The following is a 13212-nucleotide window of genomic DNA, read 5'->3' on the forward strand; positions in this document are numbered from 1 at the left end:
AAAGAAACCAATATGCATGGAATTTCTTCCAAGCTTAATGCTTTATCATAAATCATGTGAAATTTGCATCCTACTTCATAATAAAACTAAACATTTTCCTTAAAACCTTGATAAATGTCCTGCTCCAGGAAAGCATGCCAAATTTACCCCATGGCTCTTCATGACCCACTCCTCATATCATCCTCCCTGGGACATACATGCATCCACCTGCTTGAGAAGCACTTCCCCCAAAAACCTCATATTCAAGAATAAAAACTGAAACCTCACAACCTTATGACCAGTAAATGAACCAATTCTTGTTATAATTGAAATTGTAACTTGTCATTTTTCTTCAATCATGTATTTTTCCAGGTTGCTTCATAATCATAATTTAAATTGACAATGGCTATGAAATATCTCCTGGATAAATTGTGATAATTTCACTAAACTTTAATGTTAAACATGTTCCCAACTCCTCTAAATGGCAGAATACTTGAGAAATTGGATAATTCCTAGTTCACATTAAACCTCACAACAGTCATTCATTCAAATACTTGAGTCCTACCAGGCACTATGCTAGATGGGGGATACAGAGGGGAACAAAACCAATCTGCTTTAATGGAGCTTACAGAGTGGCAGAAGAGGCATAAATAAGTAAAAACAACAAAACATGATCAACTGACAGGGAAGTACAGCAACTGCCAAACTGTTTTCCAAAGTGGTTACAGTATTTTATTTCCCTACCAGCAGTGTGTGAGACTTCCAGTTTCTCCACATCCTCATCAACACTTGGTATGGTCAGTCTTTGTAATTTGCAATAGGTATACAGTGATATCTCAGTGTGGCTTTTATTTTCATTTTCCTATGACTAATAATGCTGATCATCTTTTCATGTGCATATCTGCTATCTGTGTATCTTCTTCAAAGTGTCTGTTCAAACCTTTTGCCCATTCTTTAATTTTTCTATATACAGTCTGGATACAAGTCCTTTATCAGATTTCTGATAAGCCAATTATTTTCTTTTTACCTGTATCTTTTCCCTTAACAGTGTCTTTTGAAAAGAGTAAGTTTTTATTTTACATGAAGTCTGATATATTAGTTTGTTTTCTTAAGGATCATGCATTGTGCTCTCTCAACTATGAAATCTTTACCTATCACAAGGTCACAAAGAGTTTTTTCCTATGTTTTCTTTTAGAAGTTTTTATTTTGGGTTTTACATTCAAATCTCGCTTTGGAAAAAAAACTCCTGACCCAGATTCACCAATTTTTAAACATTTTGTCACATTTCACTTATTTTCTTTAAACATCCAAACCTTTTCTGAATCATTTGGGAGTAGGTTTCACAAATATATCACTATAAATATATATATTTATATATCAATATAAATATAAATATATTTTTACCCCTAAAAATTTCAATGTATTTATTTCCTAAGAACACGAATTTTCTTATATACCCTACAATAGAGTTCTCAATTTCAAGAAACTGTTTATTCATATAACACCTTCATCTATAATAGAGAACATACTCTAGTTTTGTCAATTGTTCCACTAATGTCCTGACAGCTATCTTCTCCACTTACGGCATTTAGTTGTCATGTCTCTTAGGTCTCCTAAAAGTTGGAACATTTCCACTACTTTTTTTTTTTAAGGGTCCATTTTTATTATAGTCTTAAAAGCCTCCAACTGTAAAAGATGAAAATAAAAATCTCTACATGGGGTAAGCCAAACATTTGTCAAAAAAGCAAGTTGCAACTTATTCAGACACATAAATACGCTTAAATTTGTGCAGATAAAAGTCACTTAGAGAAAATTTTAGGATAATGGAGCTGCTTCCCACCTTTAAAGTAACCTAAGTACAATAAGTTATAGTTACAAAGAAATTGGCTTTACGTAGAAATGCACTAATGAGAATTTTCTCTAATATTTAAATTTCTGTAACAAGCACTTTAGATGGAGAATATAATCATCTACGGAGAAGTAATTTAGAGGGTCCTGACAGGATTTTAGTGCTCTTTCACACCAACTAACCAAATTATATTTGTTTCATCTTGGGGAGAAGGGTAATTTTATGGGCTATTTTTTCTCTCAGAAAATAGGGCTTTAACTTGATTTCTTCTGGGTTTTGCTGAGTTGACTTTAGGTTTTATTTTAAAATTGAAGATAGAAAAGTTGCACATATATACTATAAAGCCTGAAAGGTGTTGGGTTACTCTCTACCTTTTGAATTCTCCTTAACACTGACATCTACTCTGCTTAATACAGCATATGCTGAAAGATTCTGGGGGCAGATGTTGAAGTTCTAGCCAAAACAAATCTTTCAGAATAAATATAAATGTGGGCAGTTAACATACTGCATCCTAGCACAACCACGACCTGGCAAGTTTTGTAGGGGAATCCCGTCTTCTGAGGTGGTTCTGATATCCTTGAGAGTTGCTGTTATCTATCTAGGACATGGAGTAGGGAACCAGCAAAAGGGTGAACAATTATGGAGGCTGTGTATGTGCATGTGCGTGTCTTCACACAGGCAGCCATTGTCCTGTAAAGGGAAGTCGGGATTTGTGAAGAACCCCCTGTGTTACTGTTACAGACTTGCACAGAAGCCAGTTTGGTAAATACACAATAGCAGACAGTAGATCTTAAATAGAAAATGAAGAATTCTGACTCCTAATCCCACTGTAGAATTGACAGGTATCACCAACACCCAGCCCATCCCCTTTAATATGTAGTTGACTGTGTTTCCTTGTTCTTTCACTTCTGTAGACTAAGCACTGGGTTGTCTTTGTCCACTTACCTAAACTCACATCTTAGGTTCTCCTTCGGAGGGATATTCATGCTGTCCTTCCATCTTGTAGCTACCCCAGCACATTCCCAAGGATGCAACCTGAGCTGGTTTCCCTGTTTAGGCTGACTGGCAACTATATACTAAGGGCAGGGGACATCTGCGATCCCTGGGACTCACAATACTTTAAAGTATTAGTAATCCCTAAAAACATAAGATAATCCTTTATTCTGAAGCATAGAAGATGCTAAACAGTTAGTGATTAAGAGGCAGATGCTGTTTTCCAGAAAGTCTCTTAATATGAAAAAGTAAGGACCTTTCAACTATAACAGTAATCGATTAGTCCATTATAGGAGCCCCTTTTAGAAATCATTTTTCTCATGTGTTGTTTAGCATCCTATTTTGAAATAATTTAAATCTTACAGAAAAGTTGTAGCAAAGGACTCTAAAGTCTTTAAAAAATTTTTAAAAAGCAACTCCAGTTTACTGAGGTATAACTGACATACAAAAAGCTGCACATATTTAAGGTTTATAGTTAGGTTTTGACATGTAGATACCCATGAAACCATCGCCACACTCAAGATAATGAACATATTCATCATCCCCAAAATTTTCCTGGTGCTCCTCTGTAGCGCATACCTCCTGCTCGCCCCCTATTCCTAGGCAACGTCTCTACTTTCTGTCAAGATATGTAAAAATGAACCTATTTTCTAGAGTTTTACATTGATGGAATCATACAGCATACACTTTTTTGTTGTTCTGGCTTCCTTTATAGGAATAACTCTGTATAGTTATTTTGAAATTCACCCATGTAGTTTGTAGTTGTGTGTTTCAGCAATTTATTCCCTTATGTGGGTGAAAAATACTCCATTGTATGGATATACCATAATACATTTATCCATTCACCTAATGGACATTTGAGTTTTTCCTAGTTTTGGTTGCTACAAAAAAGATGCTGTGAACATTTGTGTACAACTCTTTGTTTGGATGTGTTCTTTCATATCTGTCAGGTAAACACCTAGCAATGGGATGACCAGATCATATGGTACACCAAACAGATGATTATCTCCATATAAAGTACTCATTAAAGAAATTTAAATATTAAAGAAAATTTTCATTAGCTGTGCATTTCTATGTAAATTCAGTTTCATTGTGACTATAACTTATTGTACTTATTATCTATTATTTTAAGGTTAAAAAATTTAAAAGTTAAAGTTGTTATGAAGTTCCATTATCCTTCTAAAATTTTCTCAAAGTGACCTTTTTCTACATAAATTTAAACATATTATGTGTCTGAATAAACTGCAATTTGCTTTCTTGACAAATGTTTGGCTTACCCCATGCAGAGATTCTTTATCTTCACCTTTTCTAGTCAGAGACTTTTAAGAATATAACAAAAATGGACCATTTCTTCTCAAAAAAAATTTCATTCACACATATATGTATATTTTGTTATTGTTAATGGAGGTACTGGGGATTGAACCTAGGACCTCATGCATACTAAGCATGCGCTCTGCCACTGAGCTATACCTCCTCATATATATATTTTCGATATAATTTCAGGGAGTCATGAACCTCAACGCATGTAGATCCTGAAGCTCTGCTTCCTTGGTTAGAGGTAAAGATCTTCTATTCTCTACCAATAATTTGTTTATGTATACTGGTTATATACTTGTAATCAATATGCACATAATATTTTTACTTTCTTTATTTCATAAGTAAACAATTTTCATAGATAATTTTCTATACGTATATAATCTTCATTTATCTATCCTATTAATAGTTTGTATGTGTGAATTCTTTTTTTACACTATGAATTTTAAATCAATTTGCTCTAAGTGGCTTCTCCTTCTACAAGCTATACATAGCTTAAAAAACCTGGGCATTATATGTAAAACAAACATAAGATGACTCTGAAAGTCTGAGAGAAGAAAGCAGACCAGCTAGGAATGTTTGGATACAAGGAATGACATAGTGGTGAGTTCCCTGAGTTTTCTTTTGGCCTCATACTGCTCAGATTGGGCTCTAGCCAAGCTCACAACCCCAAAACACCAATGAACTCAGATAAAACAGACCTGTGCCCAAAAATGCTCTCTCAAGCCAAAGGACCAAGAAAGCACAGCCTAGCAAGACAGAAAACTTTTAAAGAATGACCACTACTCCAGCCATAAACCTCAGAAAACCACTGTGGCCCAATCCCCAATCCTCAGCAAAGGCTAAACGGAGAGCCTGGACTTCCACCCTTGAAGACTGCAATTGGGCATCCCAATATCCCTGCCAGGTGTCAGAGGTCACGTGGGCAGCAATAATAAGACACCATTGCTCCTCCTAGCCAGGAGATTAGCAGGTATTAGCAGAGGTCAGCTGGGGAGCCGAACTCCTTGTCCTGCAGCAATAAGAGCCCTTATCCCCCAGTGTCAAAGGAAGCTGAGTGGGGAACCTGGACTTCCACCTTCACCTGGCAGTAACGGTCAGAGCACTGTCAGAGGTAGCCTGTTAAATGGTTGATTTAATTAAGACCAAAGTCTCATAATGTAGTATCTAAAATGTCCAGGTTCATTTAAAAATCACTTTTCATACTAAGAACCAGAGAAATCTCAACTTAGATGAGAAAAGACAATTAACAGACACCAACATCAAGATGACACTGACGTTAACAAGCATTTTGAAGCAGCCATCATAAAAGTGCTTCAACGAGCACTTACAAAGATGCTTGAAACAAATGAAAAATAATAGCACAGATACATAAAGGCTCAGACAAACAGAAGACACCAAGAACAATGTAAACTTTAGAATGAAAAATAGCCTAAATAAAAATACTGAATGGCTCAAGTAGAATGGAGAGGACAGAAAATAATCAGTTAACTTGAGACAGAATAGCAATCACCCAACCTGGACAACAGAGAAAAAACAAACTTAAAAACAAAACTAACAGAGTTTCAAGGACCCATGAGGTAATAACATATAATCTAACATCAAGTCATCAGAGTCCCAGGAGGAAAGAAAAAAGGTGAGGCTGAAAAAGTATCTGAAGAAATAATGGCTGAACATTTCCCAAAACACATAAAACAGATTCAAGAAACTGAGTGAACCCCAAACAAGATAAACACAGAGATACCCTTGACAAGACATCTAGTCAAATTTCTGAAACTGAAGACAAAGGAAAATATCTAGAAAGTAATAAGAGAAATGACATCTTACCTATAGGGGAAAAGCTATTTGAACAACAAAGGATTTCTCCTCAGAGACTATAGAGGCCAAAAAAAAAGAGGCACAATATTTTTCAGTTGTTTAAAGAACTGCCAGCCTGGAATCTTATATCCAACGAAAACATCCTTCAGAAATGAAGGGAAGAAAAAAATGAAAGGGAAATCAAAACATTCTCAGAACAAAGAAAAACATAAAAGCATTAGTCACTAGCTGAACTAAGTAGCTGGTAGCTAAAGGAATGGCTAAGGTAAGTTCTCTAAACACAAAGAAAATGATAGAGGAAATCTTGGAACATCAGGAAGAACAAAGGAAAAAATTAAAATTATGTGTTAATACAATAGATTCTCCTTCTCTCTTGGAATTTCCTAAATTACATTTAATACTTGAAGCAAAAATTTTAACAGTGATATTCTAAATGTATATAGAGGAAGTATTTAAGATAATTATAATTACATTATAATTTGGGGAAAGTACTGGGACACTTCAGACTGGTAACATGACACCCAGCAGTAGACTGTGGTAAGTGATGTATATATAGCAGGAATCAGAGCAGCCACTCAAAAGTTATATAAAGAGATATATACTCCAGAACACTACAGATAAATCAAAATGAAATTTCAAATGAATCTGCAACAGTGACCGACCATTTTATTTCACTTGCAACCTTGTAAGGAAGAGACTGAAGATACCTTTCCTAACCTAGCAAAAGAACTCAGTTTATGAACAGGTTAGGTCAGTGATAGATATCAGTGAAGTTACAGTGAGCAGGTTATCATAATGGTGAGCAAATTCAGTCTATAATAAACTATTTACAACTTCAGGTGAAAAAAAGTTCTCTAACATTTTTAACAAATGCTGTTTCCTACAGTAAACATCTGATTGAACTTTGCCACCTCAAGATTATAGGTTACATTTCACAGAAAACAAACTTTTGAAAAGCATAAAATTAGAAAAGCTTCCTGCCAATAACTAGTAAAATTCAATTTTTAAATGAGATTCAAGGGGGGAGATATAGCTCAAGTGTTAGAGTGCCTGCTTAGCATACACAAGGTCCTGGGTTCAATCCCCAGGGCCTCCATTAAAAATAAATAAACCTAATCACCCTCCCCTAAAAATAAAACATAAAAATAAGATGAGATTCAGAATATGCATAGCTCTAATTAAACAAAACCTCTACCAAAATCTAGTCAGTATTCTAGCTTCCTTGTGCCGATATTAATTGACAAATATTCTTTGTCTCTTTTATCAGAGGATTACAAAGGCAATTAGATCAAAACTTAATATTTTCTATCACGATTTTGTTAATAGTATCCCCCCCCCCCGATTTCTCACTAAAAATACCATATACCTGACTATCTGGTTTTCTTTCATTTTAACCAAAAATGAAAGAAAGTATTTGGGGATAATAATTTTATCCTGCCATGGTTCTAGAGGATTTCGATGACAGGATAGAAAGTACCACTTCCACATTTCTTACTACATGCTCCTTACTATGCTTACCACTCAAAACATACTTCCGTTATAAATCAGAAATAGGTGTGTTATCCCCATTTTGTGAGAGGTTAAGTAATACATCTTAGAAGTCACGAGTAAGTGGCAGAGCTGGGATTCAAATCCAGTCTAATTCCAAATACCATGCTGCCAGCCATACTCTATTCAGCTTGGACTTCAGTTTCTTTCTTTTTTTTTTGGACTTCAGTTTCTTATCTGTAAAATGGGAATAACAGTTGTCTGATGGCACATCAAAATGCCTTCCCAGATCCTCTGAACTAATGAGAAAGGTCTCCCCCAATGTCCTCTAGAGACTACTCAGCCGTTTTCAGTGTGTATTAGACACGTGTATAATGTTTTCTCCTCAACTAAACTAAATGTGAAGTCAGAGTTCACTTCTGATTCATCCTAATGGTCTACTCTGCCTTCAAAAAACAGGCACTTAGTTGATGAATGAGGTAGTGCATTGGATTTGAAAGGTATAAATCATACTGGCACCAAATTTTATATAGAAAGCAAACATTCCACGAAGAAAGAAAAAAGGGGGCTTAAGTTAAAAAAGCATAAAGGTCACAGGACAAGATACAGATCTCATTAGGAAAATTATACTCAAATCTGAGGAACACACAAATTATGGAATGATTATTTTACATAAGGATTTTTTTCCAAAACTGAAGCTTTTTAGAGTTTATTTAAATGAGATTCCCTATTAGAATACATTTAAATGCAATGGTATTTAAATGTGCAAAAACTGTGTAGTCTATAAAGAAATATATATAAAGATGTCCATGTGCCTCGAAATTTGCCATTAAACTTAAAGGAAGATGCATTTGTAATTTTTTAAAAAAATCATCCACAACATAGCTCATCCACGACATAACTGAGGGCAGGATTTTGATCATCTTGCTCACTAGATATATCCCTAGTCTCTAATACAGTGCCTAGTAGTCTAATCTGAATAGCACTCAAGTACTGACTCAAGAAGAGGATACAGAACCAGATCCAAATCTGCAATTACTTAGAACTTTCCAATGCTAGATTAGGCTGGTTTATAAGGACTGGAGGACACACTATTCTGACTACTCCTCATGATATGTACTCTGTGCCAGTTAAGTATGTATAAATGACCGACAGTTAAAAGATATAACCTAAAACTGCAAGGCTTTACAAATGTATAAATTCTAAAGTAGATATAGATTAGTTACTAGCATTGTTTCAATGTTAATTACCTGGCTTTGATAACTGTACTAGTGTGGTTCTGTAGTCAACAGTAGGGTGAAGGGTATATAGAAACTCTTTGTACTAATTTTGCAGCTATTTGTTAAGTCTAAAATTATTTCAAAATGAAGTTAACAATTTAAATTAGAAATACTTACTGCACCAAGTGATGGTCCATATCTTCCTGTGGCAACTTTACACACATAACTGACAAAATTGGAAATAACACCTGAGAAATAAAACACATTTCAGTAATTGTAGTGAGCTAGAAAAATGGCTTCCATATCTGACCTCCACCCCACAGAGACTAATAAAGATGGGTGTCTACCTGGGTCACTGTAAGGTGCAGGCATAAACACTTATCCTGCCTATCACTTCAGGTATTTTATAGGGAAAGACAAGTCTGACCCGCTGCACAATTACCAAGTGACACAGAGTCATTCACTTTATCTCTCAGTGATCATTTTCCTCATCTACACTGTGTGAAGACTGACTAGTTCCCAAACTCACCAACTGTCTGGGAAATCTGTGGGCTGCCCTCTAGACAGTAAATCAGAATCTCTGGGATGGGACCAGGGAGTCTGTATTTTACCCAGCTTGCCAGATGAATCTGTTGCAGATCCAGACCAGGTGATCTTTTACAGGTCCCTTTGGCACCAATGTCATCTGAGCTCAGTATGGCTCATTTTAAAAAACAACTTCCTACAGAGCAGGAATTTAATGGCACTTGAAACAGACTCTCTGTACCTACAACAATACAACCAATGCTTGGAGAAAGAACACACTAATAGTCCAAAAATATTGCTCAGCTTCTGTTTTCAGGGACTATATGCATATGATTATTTAATTAACACTGATTAAGTACCCACTCTAGGCCTTTTGGTAGATGCTTCTATTTAATCCCTTCTAAAACCCCATGAGAGTTTAAGTCTCATCCTTAGAGAATGTACGTACACTCTTTCCTGCAACATCACACAGCTGGTAGCAGAGATAGGATCTGAATCTAGGTCTTCTATCTCCAAGCTCAGTGCCTTTTCACTACAGCACAACTGCCAGATATACTGCTTTTAAATGAAGCGATTTTAGGAATGAATTTTTATGCTTTATGATTTTAATTAAGGACATTTTGCAAACAGAGAGATAATGACATTTTGCAAACGGAGAGATAAGTAAAATTTAATCAACCAACTGCCGATTTAGCAGGAACCTGGAATCCTGCACTATCACTTCCTAGTTGAAATAAGGAAATGATGCTATCTCCAGAAACATGACTAGAGTGGTTCCATGCTAACATACAGGCTTGCAACAAAGAGAATAAACTCATTCTTGACAATCTTACTGGATAGGTCTAATCTAAAGCTTTCTGGAAACTAAACATATGGGGGAAATGAGCTTAAGTTTATCTAACTAAGATCCAAATGACTGAGGCAGCTGGGAAGTCTGGGAACCACTAGTCTATAAAATGGTGGGTCTGAGCTAAAGAAAAACCAAGGTCTAGTAAGATAAAAATGACATGCTTAAATTCTACACCAGTTTGTGGTATCCTTCTCTATACACAATTTGAGAAACAAATATGTGCTGAGCACTTACTGTATGTAGAATAGGGCTATAATCATTCCCTCTGTCCCTTCTCCAGACAGGTGAGAGCACTTATACTCCGAAAGGACTTGAGATGAAAGCTTATTACCTGCAGATAAGTACACTGCCATGAACTGCTCTTGACCCAGAATGTTCACTATGCTGGAAGAGAAGCTCCACAAAACATACATATTTGCTGCCATGTGAAACAAGGAGAAATGACTGAATGTTGACAGCAACATTGGAGAACAAAGGGCCTCTACAAGAGAAAGAAAAAGTCTGATAACTGTAGAACACATAGCCAGTAAAAATTAGCCACTTCAGAGTTTTTTTCATTATTATTATGAAATCAAACATGAGAAACAAACCAGAGCCAGTTAAAAGCTTAGGTAAGATGATTTAAGATAGCATTTTTCAAAATGGCGAAAAGCCCTTAAATCTCTGTTCTACTTTAAGCAATCAGTAATAATTCTCAATTCAATGAAAGCAACTTGTTCTTATGGAAAAAGTTGGCTAGAAAAAAGAATTAGTAAATTGTATGTCATAGTCTCCTCAAAGAGTAAACTTGGAGTGAGTACGGATCTTAAATCATTAAAAAATACCTCAGTATCTACTATGTGTAAGGGAGATTTTTAGAAACCTGGATATAACAGTAAGAGAAATGAGGTTCCTGTCCTCCAAGAACTTACAGCCTATCCTCTAGATTTTGCTTATAATTACTGACAAGTAACTCATCTTTTTAAATAGTACTCCAATTAACATAAAGTTTCTTTCTTTCATATTACCTCTACTTCAAAATAAAATTACACAAGTTAGACTTACTTGAGGCTGGGCTGGATGTGAAATATCTGATCATCGTCCGCTGTAGAGAAGGGACTCTCCACAAACAGAATACAAAAACATTTGCAGCTATGATACCTACAAAATAAATATTTGTAATTTAAGGAAGCTAAAAATAAAAGCAAAGAAAAATCTGATCAAAAGTCCACCTGAGGAAGATTTTCTACCACAATTATTTAAGAGTATTATATACTTGGGTTGGGAGAGGAGTAAGCTAAGAAAATTAAGTGAAATCAATGTTTGAGTATCAAAACTGTCATGGGCTGGCAAAGTCAAAATTTCTGGAAAACTACAGATGCTCTAAGGGGCTAACTTCCTTCACTCAGATTGATATTTTATTTCTTTAGAACAGTTTACTCTTCACAATAAACAATAATCAGATCTATAATTATTTGAAAACAGCCAAGCCAAAGACAGAAGTCATGCACAGAATTCTTTCTTTGGCGAAGAGTAGAAAAGCAAAGTAACTGCTTCTTTTTCCGCAGGGAATGGTATGCTTCTTAAGCTTCTGGACAGCTTATGGAAATATCGATGCATCATCTGTGAAGATGAAGATCCACATGTCTGAGAAAAATACTCACCAGACAAGAATTCAGGAATAATCTGGAAGAATTTTGCAACTGCTTTTGAAAATATGTCTACATGTGGGAGGTCTAGTGACTATTTCATTTTTCTGCAAGAACTAATGTTGCTAGAACTACCACTAAATTGAGTTTATTTAATGGCAGAATTTACTATTTAGTCACATTTCAGAGAAGAAATTCATTTATTCTTAAAAACTACATTTATGTACCACAACTCCTTACACATAGCAGGCACTCAGCTACTTGAATTAGTTAAAGAAATTTAAACATTTATTCGTTCTTCTAGTCTCTTTAGTCAATAGGCAACTAGCCCTTTCAACTTCTTCAATGATATTAAGGAATGATCCCAGCAATATAAATAGGGTTTATTTTAGCAGATACTCACTGAATAGTCCCTGCCAGCAGCTACTTCTGCGAGTTACCTTTGGCTTCCATATTTGCTCACTCTGTGAGGCACTCAGTTATCTGGTGGATTCCCAGTCTCTCCAGTTTCTGCTCTCCCACTTGTGAGTTAGGAAAGGAAGCTACTATTTTTCATAGATTCTTGAGGTATTTTTCCCCATTATCTGAAATCATCTGCATCTTACAATTGGTGGTGTGTCACAGGAATTGGTAGTATTTTCCCTTTCTTAATCGCACATTAAATGGTGTTTTACTACATCTAACTGAATTGATCCTATCAATTTTATCAGATGCCCTACTAGTGAGGACCATGACTGTGACAGCTATTATACCATCTCTAGTAAAATAACTACAACTCTTTCCAAGATTGTGTGAGGGACAGAATTTATGAAAAAAATGGGGGCAAGGGGTCATAAGCAAGGCAAGTAAGAGTACCGTGTGTACCTCCCAATGAGGAACCTGGGACCCTGGGCAGGGCAGGTGGGCAGAGGAAAGGCAGGGCCTCTTCCACTGGAGGAACAGTCCTCAGGGGTTTATCCAAAAGGAAGTGAGCAGTGATTACTGTTACCTGGGGTTCTTTAGTTTCTTTTGGGAGAGTTCAACATCTTTACTAGCCCAGAGAACTCTTAGGTCTAGATCACTGTACATGTTTGGTATCTCAGGATAAATAAGACTTGAGAACAGTTTGTCCCCAGACTTCCATGGTCATAAAGATCAGTCAGGGCTTTGCAGTTTGCTCCAATTGTGGTTCACTGCAAGGAGAGCAAGATGGAGTCCCTGATCCTGCCTGCTGAAAAATGGCAACAACTTCTCTGCCTACTCTGCCAGTTCCACAGGCTACTTTCTGAAACCAGTGACATACAGCTGATACTTCTGGAAACTGCACACACCACAGCACTGTAGAAAAGAAGAGAGCCTCTCTGGCTGAGGAGATTACAACCAGGGAAAAGACTTGAAAAGGGGGAAGATAACCAAAGATATCCAGGTTAACTAACAGTAGCCGGAGAGTTAACACTGCCAAGTTTTCAACCTAAATGCAAGAAGCCTTTCCGGCAAATTATAAACATGCTGCAGCCAAACCCTTCACTTCACTGATCAGTGGTCTATGATTAGGCATCCCGTCAGTAA

The 13212-nt window shown here is 36.1% G+C and overlaps 1 protein-coding gene and 1 non-coding gene across 2 annotated transcripts in view; both read right to left on the reverse strand.

Annotated features, from left to right (window-relative positions):
• Positions 1-13212, reverse strand: part of PARL (presenilin associated rhomboid like) — a 41839-nt gene that overhangs the window by 4488 nt on the left and 24139 nt on the right. Inside the window, exons 5-7 of the mRNA XM_006201057.3 lie at positions 11081-11176; positions 10368-10517; positions 8839-8909 (exon numbers count right to left, since the gene is read on the reverse strand). Of these exons, the coding sequence (XP_006201119.1) occupies positions 8839-8909; positions 10368-10517; positions 11081-11176 (317 nt within the window). The remainder of the gene's footprint in view (positions 1-8838; positions 8910-10367; positions 10518-11080; positions 11177-13212) is intronic.
• Positions 4224-4295, reverse strand: TRNAT-AGU (transfer RNA threonine (anticodon AGU)). Its single transcript has one exon. It is a non-coding gene; the product is annotated as a tRNA-Thr (tRNA).

This window comes from Vicugna pacos, chromosome 1 (genome assembly GCF_048564905.1).
Source record: "Vicugna pacos chromosome 1, VicPac4, whole genome shotgun sequence".
In the NCBI taxonomy this organism is placed as follows: domain Eukaryota; kingdom Metazoa; phylum Chordata; class Mammalia; order Artiodactyla; family Camelidae; genus Vicugna; species Vicugna pacos.